This window comes from Priapulus caudatus, unplaced genomic scaffold, assembly GCF_000485595.1.
Source record: "Priapulus caudatus unplaced genomic scaffold, Priapulus_caudatus-5.0.1 Scaffold632, whole genome shotgun sequence".
In the NCBI taxonomy this organism is placed as follows: Eukaryota; Metazoa; Priapulida; class Priapulimorpha; order Priapulimorphida; family Priapulidae; genus Priapulus; species Priapulus caudatus.
Window position 1 is genome coordinate 151,160 of NW_014577693.1, and position 16,372 is coordinate 167,531.

At 46.7% G+C, this 16,372-nt stretch overlaps 3 protein-coding genes across 4 annotated transcripts in view; 2 read left to right on the plus strand and 1 right to left on the minus strand.

The window, feature by feature from the left end:
* LOC106812306 (WD repeat-containing protein 3-like) overlaps positions 1 to 4,897 on the plus strand; it is a 6,705-nt gene extending 1,808 nt beyond the window's left edge. Inside the window, exon 2 of the mRNA XM_014816146.1 lies at positions 1,766 to 4,897. Coding sequence (XP_014671632.1) covers positions 1,803 to 4,658 — 2,856 coding nt within the window. The 5' untranslated portion in view covers positions 1,766 to 1,802 and the 3' untranslated portion in view covers positions 4,659 to 4,897. The remainder of the gene's footprint in view (positions 1 to 1,765) is intronic.
* A 537-nt stretch (positions 4,898 to 5,434) lies between these two features.
* LOC106812307 (tRNA (adenine(58)-N(1))-methyltransferase non-catalytic subunit TRM6-like) lies at positions 5,435 to 11,576 on the plus strand. Of its 2 annotated transcripts, XM_014816147.1 has the most exons (8): positions 5,437 to 5,675; positions 6,963 to 7,035; positions 7,180 to 7,286; positions 7,550 to 7,724; positions 7,991 to 8,086; positions 8,383 to 8,513; positions 8,731 to 9,308; positions 9,926 to 11,576. In XM_014816147.1, exons 7-8 carry the CDS (start codon positions 8,754 to 8,756, stop codon positions 10,958 to 10,960), a joined length of 1,590 nt encoding a protein of 529 aa, XP_014671633.1. In that variant the 5' UTR covers positions 5,437 to 5,675; positions 6,963 to 7,035; positions 7,180 to 7,286; positions 7,550 to 7,724; positions 7,991 to 8,086; positions 8,383 to 8,513; positions 8,731 to 8,753; the 3' UTR covers positions 10,961 to 11,576. The 2 variants fall into 2 exon arrangements, with proteins under 2 accessions (XP_014671634.1, XP_014671633.1); XM_014816148.1 differs by lacking the exon at positions 7,991 to 8,086 and having other exon boundaries at positions 5,435 to 5,675.
* Positions 11,577 to 11,816: 240 nt separating this feature from the next.
* Positions 11,817 to 15,044, minus strand: LOC106812308 (nucleolar protein 12-like). Its single transcript, XM_014816150.1, has 5 exons — positions 14,918 to 15,044; positions 12,979 to 13,084; positions 12,491 to 12,661; positions 12,216 to 12,307; positions 11,817 to 12,053 (listed from the first exon to the last, which is right to left on the minus strand). The coding sequence occupies exons 1-5, from the start codon at positions 15,019 to 15,021 to the stop codon at positions 11,876 to 11,878; spliced, it is 651 nt and encodes a 216-aa protein (XP_014671636.1). The 5' UTR covers positions 15,022 to 15,044; the 3' UTR covers positions 11,817 to 11,875.
* Between the last annotated feature and the right edge of the window lie 1,328 nt (positions 15,045 to 16,372).

The window sequence follows — 16,372 nt, forward strand, 5'->3', positions numbered from 1 at the left end:
GTGAATGTTTAGACCTATGTTAGTTTTTACGCAGTGGCTGCGCGTCCGGAACCGGTCGCCTAGCCTCTAGGCTACGCATCCGGACATCCACTCACACAGTGATCGCGCGATTTGCGTACACGCATCATTGCGCAACGGGACGCTCTACTGATTGCCGTAAATATACAATATATGCACTGCTGCCGTCTATCCTTTCATCCATCCTCTCTCGCTCTCTCTCTCTCTTTCACACACACACGCACACTCTCTCTCTCTCTCGCACATACACCTCTAGCTCTCTCTCTCTCTCACACACACACACACACACCTCTAGCCACACAAGTTCCCTTCTTGCTTAACACCACGTTGGCGAGAGGCCCACAAGCTGACACAATAGAATATTGTTCAGCATGACGTGCGCTGCTATTAAACGTAAAATTATCTAACTTTTTATGATTGTTACCGCTTCTCTGTACTTCCACGCCTCGATTTATTATATGTGCGCTATCACTGAGGCAGATGGGGTCGTTGTCGTATCAGGTACTACAGATATGTACCCGAGGTAGTTTTAGGTTGTTTAGTATTATGTTTATATTTTTATAAGAGGTATGTTTAGGGTTAGGGTTAGGGTTAGGTCTAGGTCTAGGGTTAGGGTTAGGGTTAGGGTACACTTCTGTAGTACAAGTCTGGTACACTTCTGTAGTACAAGTCTGGTACACTTCTGTAGTACAAGTCTGGTACACTTCTGTAGTACAAGTCTGGTACACTTTGTGTATACATATATGTACCTCGGGTAGATATCTGTAGTACCTGATACGACAACGGCCCCCTGAGCATCACTAAGCATGTATTTACGTGTCAGCGAGTAATTATTTATAAATTGATAAGGTAAAACTAAAAAAAAAACGCTGCAATTTTCCCATAGATATCCCATCATACGTAGCGTAAAGTACAAGTACAACCCATAGAAAAAGAGACATAAGAACATCCAGTATGGCGTTTTACAATGTTCAATTAGTATAGCTGTTCGAAATTCTCTTATTTTAACGTGTATTTTAAGGTAAATAGTAATTAAGAAGTGATGCGATATTTGCAAACATGTAACAGGTGAGGTCAAATGTGGTAATATTATTTTATTTACGAAATTTTACGAAATTCGGAGTTTGTTTTCAAACTACCAGGCATTTCGTATGGAAGGGTGTCAGGCTTCTACGACGTGTAACAGTCGGAGAGCCTGGTCGGTTTAACACACCTCTAGCTCTCTCTCTCTCTCTCTCTGTCTCTCTCTCATACACACACACACACACACACACACACACCTCTAGCTCTCTCTCTCTCTCTCTCTCTCACGCATACACACACACATACACATTCCCTCTTTCTCTCTCTCTCTCATGCACACACACTCGGCAATCAGCAAAGCGTCCCGTTGTGCAATCATGCGTGTACGTGTCCCAAGATCACTGTGTGCGATGGATGTCCGGACGCGTAGCTTAGCGGCTCCTCGTCCGGGCCACGGCCTAGTTTTTAACCCTTCACTTCAGTACCAGCGCGTAGAAGAAGCGAATAGCTATGTATGTTTTGGATGTAGGTTGCACCTAAACCATTTAATTTTACTTTACGATGATTGAATGATGAGCAGTGATGTGATCCTGGTGGGGATTCAGAGTCGGACAGCCGCCATGATAGAATAACAAAAGTGAAATTGTGGTATGAAATCTCGCGTTTCCATTTTCGTGCTTCAACATATCAAACATAATGATTGTTTTAAATTGTACTTTACCAGGATTGCATGACACTGGGCGAAGGCTGAGTGATCAATCATGGTTCTAACGAAGCAGTACCTCCGCTACGTCCCGGGAGCACAGTTCGGACTCATCGGTAGCCTCAAGAGTAACATCGTATATCTGGAACTTCGCGGCCAGCAGGGAAAGTACTGCGCCGTCGCGACGGGCGAACACGTAACAGTATGGGACATCCGAAAGAGCGAGAAAGTCTTCTCGCTGCCGGGCGAAAAGCACGAGGTCACGATTCTCGGAAAGAGCCCCGACAAGCACCACCTGGCCGTCGGCTACGACGACGGCAGCGTCAAGATCTTCAACCTGCTGTCCGGCGAGATGTCGGTGACGTTCAGCGGCCACAAGTCGGCGGTGACGGCGCTCGCGTTTGACGCGGACGGCACGCGACTTGCGTCCGGTTCACGCGACACGGAGGTCATCGTGTGGGACACGGTCAACGAGGCGGGAATGTTCCGGCTGCGCGGCCACAAGGGTCCGATCACGCAGTGCTACTTTGTGCGCGCCGAGAACTTCCTCGTAACGAGCTCCCGCGACACGTTCATCAAGTTTTGGGATCTCGACACGCAGCACTGCTTCAAGACGTTGCTGGGACATCGCACGGAAGTCTGGGGTTTCGTGGTTGTCAGTGGAGAAACGCGGCTGATTAGTGGGAGTGCCGACAATGAGCTGCGTGTGTGGAAAGTTGAGGTGAAGGAGCGAGTCGCTGGTGGAGCCGAGAAAGATTCCGGCGAGCCAGACCCAAAGCAAATGAAAATTACTGCGGAGGGAGGAGCAGGGGAGGCGGAGGAGGATGACATGGACGACGAAGATAGTGTCGTTGCGGTAACCAAACTGGGATCCGTGTTTAGAAAGGGCCGCGACCGCGTCGCCTCGCTCTCGGTGGACGCCACGGGAACCGTCGTCGGTTGCCACGGCAACGACACCCTCCTCGAGCTGTTCAAAGTGTGCACGGCGGACGAGACGAAGAAACGACTGAAACGAAGGCAGAAGAAAGCTCGCAAGAAGCTGGCGAAGGGGAGTGCTGACGCAGGAGCCGACGAGGAGGCTGACGTCGCCGTTGCCGTGGACGACGCCGTTGCCATCGACGACGAGATCACGCGACTCGCGGCGGTGCACATGGGCGCGAAGCTGCGATCGTTCGACGTCCTCGTCGAGCCGACGACGGGCGACGCCAAGATCGTCGCGTTGCTAGGCAACAACTCGCTCGAGGAGTGGCGCGCGTCGACGACGGACGCGAAGGAGGTCGCGACCTCTCTGCACCAGCTCGCCGCTCCCGCGCATCGCACGGATGCGCGCGCCGTCGCCGTGAGCGCCGACGGCACGGCGATCCTGTCGGCGAGTGGCGAGAGCGCCAAGCTGTGGAACCGCGCGACGCTGCGCTGCGTGCGCACGATGGCGTGCGGCTACGCGCTCTGCTGCCAGATGGCGCCGGGCGACCGGCACGCGATCGTCGGCACCAAGGCCGGCGCGCTGCAGCTGTTCGACGTCGCGTCGGCGTCGCTGCTCGAGTCGGTTGCCGCGCACGACGGCGCCCTCTGGTCGATGTGCGTGAGCGCGGACCGGCGTGGCCTCGCGACGGGCGGCGCCGACAAGCAGGTCAAGTTCTGGGACTTTGACCTCGTAGCCGACGACGACGATGACACGGCGGCGGGGAGCCGGCGGCTGGGCGTCGTGCATCGCCGGACGCTGCGCATGTCCGAGGACGTGCTATGCGTGCGCTTCTCGCCCGACGGTCGCCTCGTCGCCGTCTCTCTCCTCGACAGCACCGTCAAGGTGTTCTTCGTCGACACTCTCAAGTTCTTCCTGTCGCTGTACGGACACAAGCTTCCCGCGCTCGCTCTCGACATCTCGTCCGACAGCACGCTGCTCGTCACCGCATCCGCCGACCGCAACGTCAAGCTTTGGGGACTCGACTTTGGCGACTGTCACCGCTCGATGTTCGCGCACGATGACAGCGTCACAGCGGTGCAGTTCGTGCCCGGCACGCACCTGTTCTTCACGGCGGGCCGCGACGGACGAGTCAAGCAGTGGGACGGCGACACCTTCGAGAAGGTGGTGACGCTCGACGGTCACCACGGCGAGGTGTGGGCGCTCGCGGTCGCTCCCGCGGGAGCGTACGTCGTCACGGCGGCGCACGACCGCTCGCTGCGCGTCTGGGAGAGGACCGACGAGCCGCTGGTGCTGCAGGAGGAGCAGGAGACGGAGCGGGAAGCCGAACACGAGGCGGCGGCCGTCGCCGAGGGAGGCGCTTCGGCGTCGGCGAGCTCGGAGGCGGCGCTGCCCGCGAAGAAGACGATCGAGACGGTGAAAGCCGCTGAGCGCCTCATGGAAGCGATCGAGATTTACCGCGAGGAGACGACGAAGGAGGAGGACCACGCTCACGAGTGCCTGGAGGCGGGGGGGCGCGCTCTGGCACCGCCGCCGCCGCACCCGCTGCTCGCCGCGCTGGGCGGCGTCACGGCGACGCGGCACGCGTTCAACGTGCTGCGGCGCGTGCGCTCGAGCGAGCTGGAGGTGGCGCTGCTCGTGCTTCCGCTCGCGGACGTCAGGACGCTGGTGCGGCTGCTCGTGTGTTTCCTCGAGCGCGGCTGGGACGCGGAGTTTGCGACGCGCTGCGTCTGCTTCCTGCTGCGCGCGCACCACCCCGCCATCGTCGCCGACTCCAGCCTCCAGCCCGTCGTCGAGCGACTGCGTTCACTTGTCACGCAGCGCGTCGGCGAGATGAAGGACCTCGTGGGGTTCAACGCGGCGGGCCTCTCCTGCCTGCAGCAGCGCATCGAGAGCAGCGAGGCGGTGACCTTCTTCGCTGATGCGACGGGGAGGCTGCAGACAAAGAAGAAGCGAGCGAGGAAGGCCGAGCGGGCCGTGATCGCGCTGTAGCCGCCAGCGTCTGCTCGGTCGCCATGGCGACGGCGGGATAAGGCAACGCGCATAGGTCTCACCGACGATTTTGGATCGGTTATCGAAGTTCGTTGAATCGCGAATAATGTGTTGGGTTGCTAATACGATTCTTGCTCTCAGGCAATTGATCTTTCTATATGCTGTTGAACGCATCGATAGTTCTGCTGTGTATCAAAGTGGAAATTTAATAAAATAAGGTGTCTGAAGTTTTCTGAGAAGTTGTCGTTTTCTGTCTTTATGTGTTGAAAGGGAAAATGTGAAACTCAGGTGCTACAACATATGTTGTGAAATGTAGCAAGAGTACGATGAGACAATGTGCTTTCACTGTGTGTTTAAAATTATATGACACTGGTAAATGACAAATCTGGTACAGAGGAGTTAATTTTTCATCGAAAGTTCGAGGAATTATATTGAAAAATAGGAGAATTATTGATTTATAGGAAATATTTGAACATTTATATTAATTAACTATGAACTTGTAGTAAGAAACAAGTTTTATATTCACCACGTTTTTTGTTTATTCATGCTCACACAAGCTTATCTGGGAAAATTCATATCAGCACCTTCCTTGTTTTATGAGTATACATTATATATATATACGATTTTGTGGCTTTACTATGTCTTCATGTACGCAATTTTATTATAATATATTTGCCATATATTATAGTTATATGCCATATTTTATAGTAATTGTTCTGACGCGCTTTATACTCGCTTCGTTATAAAGTTCAGCGCAGTCAAAAACGTAGGAATTAACCGCACGAGGGCAGCACCGTGCAGTCACTCGACGTGTGTGCCATGCTTGTGGAAGACGATCGGCGAAGCATCGAGGTGTTTATGGCCGTGTCGGCGTTTTGTCTCTGTGACCTCATAATCATTTCTATGTTACCGCTGTCAACTACTACATATTGTACACGGATAATCCGTACAGCGATGGTCGGTAGTTGCTGTTAGTGGACGATGGTGCACAAAAGGTGTCCAGAGTGCCAACAACAGGTAGACATTATCAAATTAGTTCGAGTTATTTATTGCAAATGCCAGTTTTCGTCGCATAATCGTTTACATGTAAATTAGCCCTGTGGCAATAGGATATGGTGAATCATGGAAGTACGTGGGCACCACATGCGAAAGCGCAGTTTATGTAATGGACGACTATGATTTTAAATAGTTGATAATAATTTAGAGGGTTTTGACAAATCTATTCTATGACAAGAGTACAATGACTTTATAATTAATTAACTATACGCCCTTACGTGTTTTCTAACGAGGATCTAGTCGGATAGTCCGACTCCATGTAATGCTAGTTAAAATGGAATTTTGGTGAGTTTTTTGCTACATAAGTGATGATTGCACTCATAATAATTGTATATCTGAAGTTCTACCCAGTAAATTGGTTTTTATACAGTTAAAAATATAGTTTTTTAAAACACATTTGTGTGTGCAAGAAAAAGAAAAACGTTCCAAATGTCTCAGAAAGAAGTGTGAAATGGCAAGTATGATACAACAGAGGTTCTGTATCATACGTATCATTGGAATTTTGGAATGTGAAAAAGTCGTTTGTTTTGTTTTGTTCTACGCAATCTTGCTTCGTCCCTGCTGTTGTTTTGTAGTTATTAATTTGATCAATTCACGTTGAGTTGTTGATGTTTTAACTTGATGATCTTGCATAATCCATAAATTATACAGTATCTTCTTGCTCATTCTATATTCATTGTATATTTTGTTCATTACATATTTGTTTCCTGCACTTTTTCTCCTTTGATTTATGAACTGCTTGCTTTACTGCTTGAATTTGCATAACGTGCTCTCCACTTAATTGCTGATTATGTGAAATTCTTCATTACCATATTATGTTATTCAGCGGCTCTTTAATCTACTCTTGGGGGTGGCAGACTAGATGACTTAAGTGTCCTTCGCCACTCCCGTGCTTAAACTGATTAAAATTGTACTTTTACATGTAATTATTTCTTTTATAACAATGTACTCTGAATTTATGTATGTCTTATGCACAAATAAACTGTTTTCAATCTTCAATCAATCAATCAATCTATCATACTTGCCATTTCACACTTGTTTTTGAGAAATCTCTCTTTTTGAAAATTCAGTAAATAACTCGAATAGTCTACATCATGGTCATGTTGGGTAGTTGGGGTTAGATCATAGATGATTATTTGATTGGTGCTTATATATAGTGGCCCAATGGTAGGTCAGTGCACTAGCAATGCACTAGACATCATCAGTGTAGAGTTTAGTGGATTAACTATTTCATATTGTTTGATTCAGCTTGCTAACGCATGTAGAAAGTGTGCCTGTGGGCACGACTTCTCAAGGAAAAACAAAGCAGTGCCAGAACTAGGTAGGCGTGTAAACTTTTTAATTCCATCAAAAATTTCATCATTGTGTACCATTCAGAGGATACTTTAGGATACTCTAAAGATCTATGACAGGTTGCATTGTTGTGGTCATTGCTGTATGGAAGATTACCTGTTTTTATTTCCAGGAGAGAGTAGCGACCAACCTAAGGTGAGAAGGACTGATCGACTTCTGCGAGAGAGGAGAGACAAACCAGATTATACAGCAACAGAGATAGAACATCAGTTGAGAAGAGTGAGAAACATTTTCGATTGGCGATTCCGTCAAACATTTAACACAATACCATATGCCACTAGCTGCATGTGCTAGATTATATAAATGTCATGCTTAAATGTTATACGATTTTAAAATAATAATGCAGTAAAACCTGTAATTCTATTTTTTGCTTATGCGTGGGAATGTGATTACATCTTTCGTGACTCCGCCCCGCACATGTAAATAATTGCTATTCTGTGTTCTATATTATTCTAAGTAAGCGATTACATTTTTCCTCATAGCTGGAGAGAGGTAGCTCTTATAGACCTCTTACGCATAAAGCCACCCTGAGTACGTCAGCAAGCAAGATAGCCAGCCAAAAGGCTGCATCCATCTCATCAAAGTCTTCCTCTTCCTCGGAAAAGACCGGCCCTGTGAGCATCACTTCCAGCAATAAAAGCGAAGAGACAGCAGCAGGTAAATGTATATAGCAGTAGTTGTTCTACACGTGCGTACAACATCTGGAAGGAATGCCGAACTGTATACGTACGAACTCGCATTCTCGCAGAGTAATATATAATGCCATTACAAACACGTAGTAGAACAGTTTACTTCCACATTGTAATTGTGTTTTTTTACTATATACGTGCAATTGTACGTGTGCATGTGTGCGTCTGAACATGCGTATGTGGGTGGGTGCATGCGTGTGCGCGCACGTGTTTAATGGTGTGTGTTTCGAGCAGGTGGTGACGATTCACAGAAGGCACTGAGAAGGTCGTCTGGAAGAGTAGAACTCCTCATTCGCCGACGCAGCGAAAGCTCACACAGCAACGGAAACGGTAACGCCATCTAGTGCAGTGCTTCTTAAACTGGTGAATGATTCACCCAAGGGTGAATGAAATTAGTTTGGGGTGAATGAAACTTGCCAAAAACATAAGGAAATTTAGTAGCGGGTGAATGAAATTTTGTGATAAAGACGAGGGTGAATGACACTGAAATAGTTTAAGAAGCACTGATCTAGTGGTTACCATGTACCCACCACTCCGTCCATGAGAAAAGTACGCGGGGTTCTGTACTATAATACTACGGAACAAATTGCTTTTGTTAACGGCAAGGAATTATCTGCTTTTTTAAGGGAATTCGAGCGGCAGAGACGAAGATGTCTCCATAAACTTGTCCGCGGAGAAACCGTTCCAGTGCTCAGTGATTCTTGCAGAAATTAACAGGAAGATTCAGTCTCAGACGATCCAGCTGGACGCTTGATTGGTGAGTTCTCAGTTGGAGTATTTGGTGACTTAGCAAGAACTGTAAATCTCTTTCTTATTTGAATTTATTTCTTGTGAGCGTATTTCTTTTTGGCTCCTAACAAAATGAGATGCTGGTTAAAACTTGTATACGTTTACTTCCACTCCGATACATCCGTGTATGTTGATGGGAACGAGAGCGTGAAATGCAATAGGTTAATCGTGTTGCGTCGTCCCAGGTTGTCACGGCAACGGAGGTACAATGATCGCCAACGGCGACCACGTCATCCTCAAGAAGGACGATTGCATCCGACTCTTCCAAGTGCAGAGCAAGCGGACGATCGTCATCGAGAAGTTCAAATTCATGCTAGATGGCGCCATCGGGCACCCGTACGGCACGACGTTCGACGTCAAGGACGGGCGTCTGCTGAAGGTGTGCGGACGCGCGCCGCACGTCGACGCAGAGGGCGCCGCCGAGCCCGGGCGCGACAACAGGGGGCTGAACGACGTCGGCGACGCGCAGAAGCTGTCGCACGTCGAGATCGACCGTCTGCGCGCGGACGGCGTCGCCGGCGGCGACATCGTCACGCACCTCGTGCAGAACAGCGCCACCTTCAGGGAGAAGACGCAGTTCTCGCAGCAGAAGTACCTGCGCAAGAAGCGCGCGAAGTACGTCGCTCGCTTCGCCGTGCTGCGGCCGTCGACGCGCATTCTCTGCCAGGTGTTCCTCGATCGCGGCCCGCAGAAGGTGCTCAATCTGCGCGCGGACTCGCTCGCACAGATGCTGACACAGACGAACATCCGAGCGCACAGCAAGGTGATGCTCTCTCGTTTATACCGACACCGATAGTAGTATCTGTTACGAGTACCAGTAGCTATGTTATTGTACATAGTTTTCTATTTAATTAGTCGTAATAAGTAGTAGTAATTAGTAGTAGTTAGTAGTAATAACTTATTTAGAGTTGTATTAACGTCATCTAATTTCGTTGTGGTATAGAATCAATTTAATTATGAGGTGAATTCAAAATTTGTTAATTAAAGATGGTCACAAGCTCTGGCAATAAACAGTAGAGCAGGGGTTGAATTCAAAAAGTGTTTAGGGGTTGGCAAAGTGTTGCATTTGGTTTATTAAAAGGTTTGAAGGCACCACGTAGAGTTGGACGGTTACGTACCAAGGCAAATGTTTCCTTTGAAGAAGGGCCATCAAGACTACTTCAACTTGGTTTTAAAACAAATCTTGATATCTGGGATAAAATATGGATACATGGAATTCATGGGAAGGGCCAACAAATCAAGTAGAGCAGCCACAGCAGTTTAGTGCTGTGGATATTAGTCGGGCACAGCGGCCCAAGAATACAGGTAGTTGTATTAGCGCGTGTGTTACTGTTAGTAGAGCTATGTTGTGTAACCGTGTATGGGTTGTTCTCTGCGCAGGTCATCGTCGTGGAGTCGTGTCAGGGCCTGATTGTCGGCGCCGTGCTGGAGAGGCTGGGCGGACACGGCATCGTCGTTCAGCTGCACCACGAGGACACGCCCCCTCGACAGGCCCTCGACGCCTACGACTTCCCGAAAGAGATGACGGACAACGTTCACTTGTCGTTCCCGCTCACGCGGCTGGCGTCGCTGACGAAACACAAGAACGTCGCGGGATCGGTGGACGATCTGGCAGCAGAAGGGATCTGCAAACAGGTGCCCACAGGTGGCGCTGCAACCGCAGCAGCGACGGAGGAAGATCTGCAGGTAGACACGACCGCAACAAGTGCCAAAGAGAACATTCCTGAAGTGAGCGATACACCCGGCGAAACACGCAGGATAACATCCGGGGATACACCCGGGGATACACCCGGGGAAACATCCAGGAATACAACCAAGGATGCATCCGGGAATACACCCGGAGATGGGCCGGAGAGCACCCTGCATCTAGGGAACGCACAAGAAGCTAGCGAGGGCGACGAACAACGACAGACGAACGACGCTTCGCCGAACTGCGCATCTCCCATGAACGACGGAAGCGCGGAGCCGGCCGTCGCCGCGGAAACGGAGACGGCGCGGGGAACGAAGAGGGCGCTGGACGGCGGCGGCGGCGGCGGCGGGCGGGCGCAACGTCGCGCGGCGAAGCATCGCGACATGGACCGCGCTCGCTCGCTGCTGCAGCGCGGGTCGATGGACGCGCTCATCGTCGCTACAAAGTTCCACCCGACGAACGTCGTCGCGAAGCTCATCGAGTTTGTCGGGGCGTCGCGCGGCGTCGCCGTGTTCTCGCCGTACCAAGAGCCGCTCGTCGACTGCTTCACGCGTCTGCGCGAGCGCGGCGGCATCGTCAACCTGAACCTCACCGAGACGTGGCTGCGCAAGTACCAGGTGATGCCCGACAGGACGCATCCGGAGATGAACATGTCGGGAACCGGAGGCTATCTCCTCACGGGCATCGTCGTCGATAAGGAGCCCGCGGCGGTGTCGCCGTCGTGAATGCTCACTTGTTTAGAAATGTCTGCCGGTCGAACCTGCATCGTGAAGACACGGCGTTTGATCTGCTCGTGATTGCTCACTTGTTTAGAAATGTCGGCCGGTCGAATCTGCGCCATGAAGAAGCTGCGTTTGATCGGCTCGTAAATGCTCACTTGTTTAAAAATGTCTGTGCGCACGAGGAAGAGGGCACAGTTTGGTTAGTCGCTGCAATTAGGTGAGTTCATCGTGAGAGATGGTGCTGCTCCATTGTGTTCAGAAAATAAATACTCATGCTTAATACAGTGGTAGGTGACGAATAAAACAAAGAGGCATTTAGCCATGTGTTGTATGCTTGAAAGAAGTCAATCATAGTTAAGCATGAAGTTCAGTGGGTTGGTGACGTTTCTGATAATTTTCTGACCAGGATAATTGAATTTATTGTAGACGTCTAGTAGGTCATAATGCCAAGGAATCCATGTGTTTTAATATTACTGTGTAGACCAATGTACTAACTTTTTTCATATAGATTTGTGCATTTATGTGAAATTTAAGTGATTTAATGTGTCAAGCAGAAATATGTCGCAAATGTTAATCATCTTAAAAATAAATACACATTGATTTATTTAAAAAACCAAAACTCATACGTTTATACATATTGTTATGTTCTGTATACATGTCCATATTTAGAAATCAATCATTGCACTGTGATCTTGTTTTCATTAGAAACTAACCACCTCCTTACTGCCAGTAATTGCTATCTAGCAATAATTTCGCATATTCACAGATCTCGAGCCAATGTTATCCACTAAACACTGTAACGATCGTAACATGCTGGCCAATGAAAGTTAATGTAAATCATGTGTCTAGCTCCTGCCAGAGAGAGTATACGAATGAAAATACAACTAAACATGAAATGAAGTTTCTACAAATACGGCATCACTTGTGTCTGCGGCCATGTGCAATAAGTAGTTTCCTTCGCTCCCCAGGTTTTAACTGTGTTTTCTCCATGTGCTTTCGCTTCTTTTTTAGCTTTAACGATTGCTGATAGGTGATCTTCTTCTTCCCAATTCTCATCTTTTTATTCCCTGGTTGTGTTCTCAAGTCCTTCTTTTTCCTAATAAAGAAAGATACAATAAAGCTAGTAGTTGTAACTCCTCCAATGACTGAATACCAAACACAACCATAATCATAATCGTTGACTGCCAGTTGTGCTGCTGCATGAGCAAGTATAGACATGCATCTACTGGAAGCTTTTTTTGATTTTTTACAAACTTACTTGGTTTCTCCTGCAGTATTGTCATCAGGCACCGAAGCATCTTTACACTCTTCATTATGCTTTCCTCCACTATCTTCCTCTTCATATGAGACCTTCAAAAATTTGGTTAAACTATATTATAAGCAGTCTTTTTGTTGTTTCGGTTTATATTGTTTACACACCGCAATATGGTAGTTCGAATTAAACGTTTCTGCATTGCATGATTACACCATTCATATCTTTACAGCAGCAAGCAATAATTTATATATATATATATATATAAATCATTTGCTCACAGAGTTGTGTCCAATGACAAGGCCACCAGTGTCGGTGTCAAGAGCTTCTACTGTTGTCACGGTAACTGTCTGCTCTGGATGCTCATATGTCAGTGGTTCTAGAAGATCATTATTGCGCTCCTTCATCTTGGCAATATCTTGCTTTATATTCTTCATCATCGACGCCCTTGCCTTCAAAATAAAATATCCACAAATAAGTCCAAGTTTGTGAAAACAATTAATAAAATGTGTAGGCTTAAAGGGGAAAAATTGATTTGAGATTTTGGCCATCATTACTTGTGGCCAACAGCATACATCCCATACCCTAAGATGGCAGGAAGGTGGAAAACTTTCTTCAATTTGTGCATAGGTATAAAGTTATTGCATAAAAATCCTACATTAATGTACCCCCCTCAACTATTGTATACTTTTTTCTTGCCACTTCTGCAGGAACTGTGTGTGTATGGTATAATGAACTTCCATTTACTCCTATGTATATACTCACTTACATCTTGTTTTGCCTTCTTTTTTGCCTCCTTGAAATTCTTTTCAATCTCTTCTTGGGCTTTTTTACGGCGCTCATCTTTTCTCTTCTTGAATCCTAAGAGATAATCTCTGAAAGAACGAAAATTGTAGACTGGATTTTGATCCGTGCGAATTATTGTCTCTGTGAGTCGAGTTTAATAATGAATAAATGTTAGGATAGGATAAAAATAAAATGCACTTTTCTGGATCAGGAAACTTTTTCCATGGGGTTTAGTCAAACCACATTTGAAATATAGAGCGACTGTTTAAATGTTTGGTGCCTCTACCACCAGCAGCAGGATATAGGTTTACTAGAAAGTGTACAGTGGAGATCCACTGAGCTGTTGCTAGGCATGAAAGAGATGAGCTAGGATGAGGAAATTGGAACTGATGTTCCTTACACACAGACACGCCAGAGGGAATATGATGCTGAAACTTGTGAAAGGTAGGTATACGTACAACAATTCTGATAAGGATGGATTATTTAACTTCAAACCCAAGAAAGGCAAAAACACGTGAGGTAGGGTACCATTCATGACAGAACAGAAGTAGACTATATTAATATATATGAGAAAGTATTTCGTCTCACAGAGTGTGGTGATCAAATAGAATTCTCTTCGTGAGGATGACAATGTCAATGTGCAGGTAACGACACTGGGAGTGGGACGTTTCGAGAGCAGACTCGATAGATTCCTGAGGAACAACGACAGCATGCTGCCTGACAGGATGTACGAGACCAGGGTTTCTTATAGTTATACATAGGAGGCACAGTGGCGCACCGCCATTGTCAAATTTAACATCGCCATTGTGAAAATGTTCCTGTATTTACTGATCAGTATATCCTGTAGCTATATATACCTATAAGTATAAGTATATCAATAGACAATACATCCTGTATTTCAATCCATCACGCGCGTTATTTTCCCAAACTGGCCATTAGTCATGCTCATAGGGTCTATATGTCCCCCAGGGTACTGCCGGAACGTACCCTGGTAACTATTGATACCCTGGTAACCTTCGTGGCCCAGTGGTTATGCCACGTATACTGTCCACTGAAGATTGTGAGTTCAAACCCCGGTCGGGACAGTGAATTTTCTCAAGGTGTAAAAACCTGGCTCTCAACATTGGAGACTGTGAATCTCCCGTGGCTCGGATGACCACGTAAAATGGCGGTCCCGTCTCCAGTAACACTAAGGCCAATGGGGACGTAAAAGAACAACTGAGGGCGCAAAAAAACTCTGGCTGTGACCACCCTTAGTGCCATTTGGCTAAAAGGCTAACTACCTGGCTTTACACAAGCTAGGTCACACCCCATGGCTAGCTATATAGCCCTGGACGTTTATTCCTTACGGACTGTCCAGTATAGAAGTAGAAGTAGAAGTAGAAGTAGAAGATATGGTTAGGGTTAGGGTTAGGAACTAGGCGTAGGCGCCTCCCTAGACTCGTTAGTGGAGTAGGCGAGGTACGGTCCGGCATATTAGATAGTACCAGGGTACGTTCCGGCAGTACCCTGGGGGACATAGACCCTCTCAGCATTAGTCGACCATTACCTCCTTTGTCTAATTTTTCCTCAGAAGAAACCCGGCGGGAACTTGAAAAAAAGCTACAAGTACAAGACACAACGCAGACGCCGGTTGAGTGATTGATCTGTTATACTGGTGTAACTATTACTAGATATGTATGCGTAATACCTAGTAGTAGTAGTAGTAGTACTAGGCCCCTACTAGTAGTAGTACTAGTACTACTGCAGTACTGGGGGGGGGGGGGTAGTACTGCTAAATCAAACGACATGCGTTCACGGTTCACCGTTCAGGACCAACTAATACTAATATCTGTAGGCGCCCTGTAGGAATGCCTATGCAATACATATTTGTGAATTATTTTGCTGGCGTGTAGGCCTATCTGAAAATATCTGCTACATACTTTCTGCCTTCAATATCAAAGTCGAGTACAACTTTATTTTGTTTATTCTTCCGTTTGCGGTGGGGAACTTTCTTCGGATACGAACCCGAGAAGGAGGCTGCCATCTTCCCATCAGGCACTACGGTATTAGATGAGCACCCACCGTTACGACCATAGTTACGACGTAGTTTTTACTTAATAAATGAAACGTAGAGTCAGACTACAATTTTTGACCAATCAGCGGAGACTTCTAGCGATATTTAGGGTCGAGTTGTCAACATGGCTCTCAGTATAAAAACACCGCGTCTCCTCTCCACTTCCTCTGGCCAACATATTCAAGAAACATATAATTTCGTCTTCTACGATACGATTACTAACGTCTTTGAACGAAGTCGAATACACGGGGGATATTTTGGTAATCACGAGTTCCTTTCTTTTCGTCGTACTCCCAAATCTTTTCGTTTTGTTACGTTTAACAGTTTCTTAATTGTGTCACTAATTCGGTGTTGGTGTAAGTTATGCGGGTACATTCACATCGGCCTCAATCCCGCGATAAACTCGTCCATATGTAGAGACAGACAACCTAATTAATGTATTTGTATGATAAGATAGACCGCTATTGTTGTTCGACTATCTTTACAGTGTTTGTGCAAACTGCAGCTTGCCAATGCAGTCACTATATGTCCTCAAGATGTCTGGCTCTACATATTACAGCTCAACATATTAATTATTATTATATTTGCAGCTTTGTATAATAATAAAGCAAATGAGATTATCATGTAGTGCGTACCATGAACACGGATGAGGGGAATCAATTAGTGTTATCATGCAGTGGTTAAACTCTGAAAACCATTGACTGTACTGGATAATATAATGAGTACATAATATATTAATAGACAGACTCTAAATGTACTCTTGATAATATACTATTAATTGGAAGTAATCAGATTACTATAGATCCATCAGGGAATCGAAATAATCACAATCCTTTTTGATAGCTAATTCCTTTCTTGTTAATTAGCTAATTCCTGTCCTAGCTAATTCCTTTGACCGACATTAGCAGAGCTACTGTACACCACCAATACCTGGCATACAACGGCAGCAACAGCAGAGGAACTAGAAACTGGATCTGTGTTTTATGATGACGTGCCCATAACACCCATATACTATGGCTACGAGGTAAAAATCACTGAAACATGAGCATAATGGACTAACAATATATGTACTAATGAAGAGTTCTAATGACTATGTGAATTTGATGGTTGAGACATGTTGTAACTGTGCACGAAAAATTCATTTACAGAATAACGTGCTAGCTGATCTTTATAGTTGGCCCGTATATGATATATATGTTATATAGATTGTTAGTTACGCTCAAGGGGTCGTTGTCGTAACAGGTACTACACGAGAGAGCAGAGAGAGAGAAGAGAGAGCGACAGAGACCAGAGAAGAGACAGAGACGAGACATGCGAACGA

Bases quoted from the DNA above. Each gene is read 5' to 3' on its own strand.
- LOC106812307 (XM_014816148.1), top strand. From the start codon at position 8,754: ATGATCGCCAACGGCGACCACGTCATCCTCAAGAAGGACGATTGCATC. The intron at 9,309-9,925 runs GTGATGCTCTCT...TTCTCTGCGCAG, and splicing joins ACATCCGAGCGCACAGCAAG to GTCATCGTCGTGGAGTCGTG.
- LOC106812308 (XM_014816150.1), bottom strand. From the start codon at position 15,021: ATGGCAGCCTCCTTCTCGGGTTCGTATCCGAAGAAAGTTCCCCACCGC. The intron at 13,085-14,917 runs GTATGTAGCAGA...TCGTTCTTTCAG, and splicing joins TTTGATATTGAAGGCAGAAA to AGATTATCTCTTAGGATTCA. The intron at 12,308-12,490 runs GTGAGCAAATGA...AAATTTTTGAAG, and splicing joins TTGTCATTGGACACAACTCT to GTCTCATATGAAGAGGAAGA.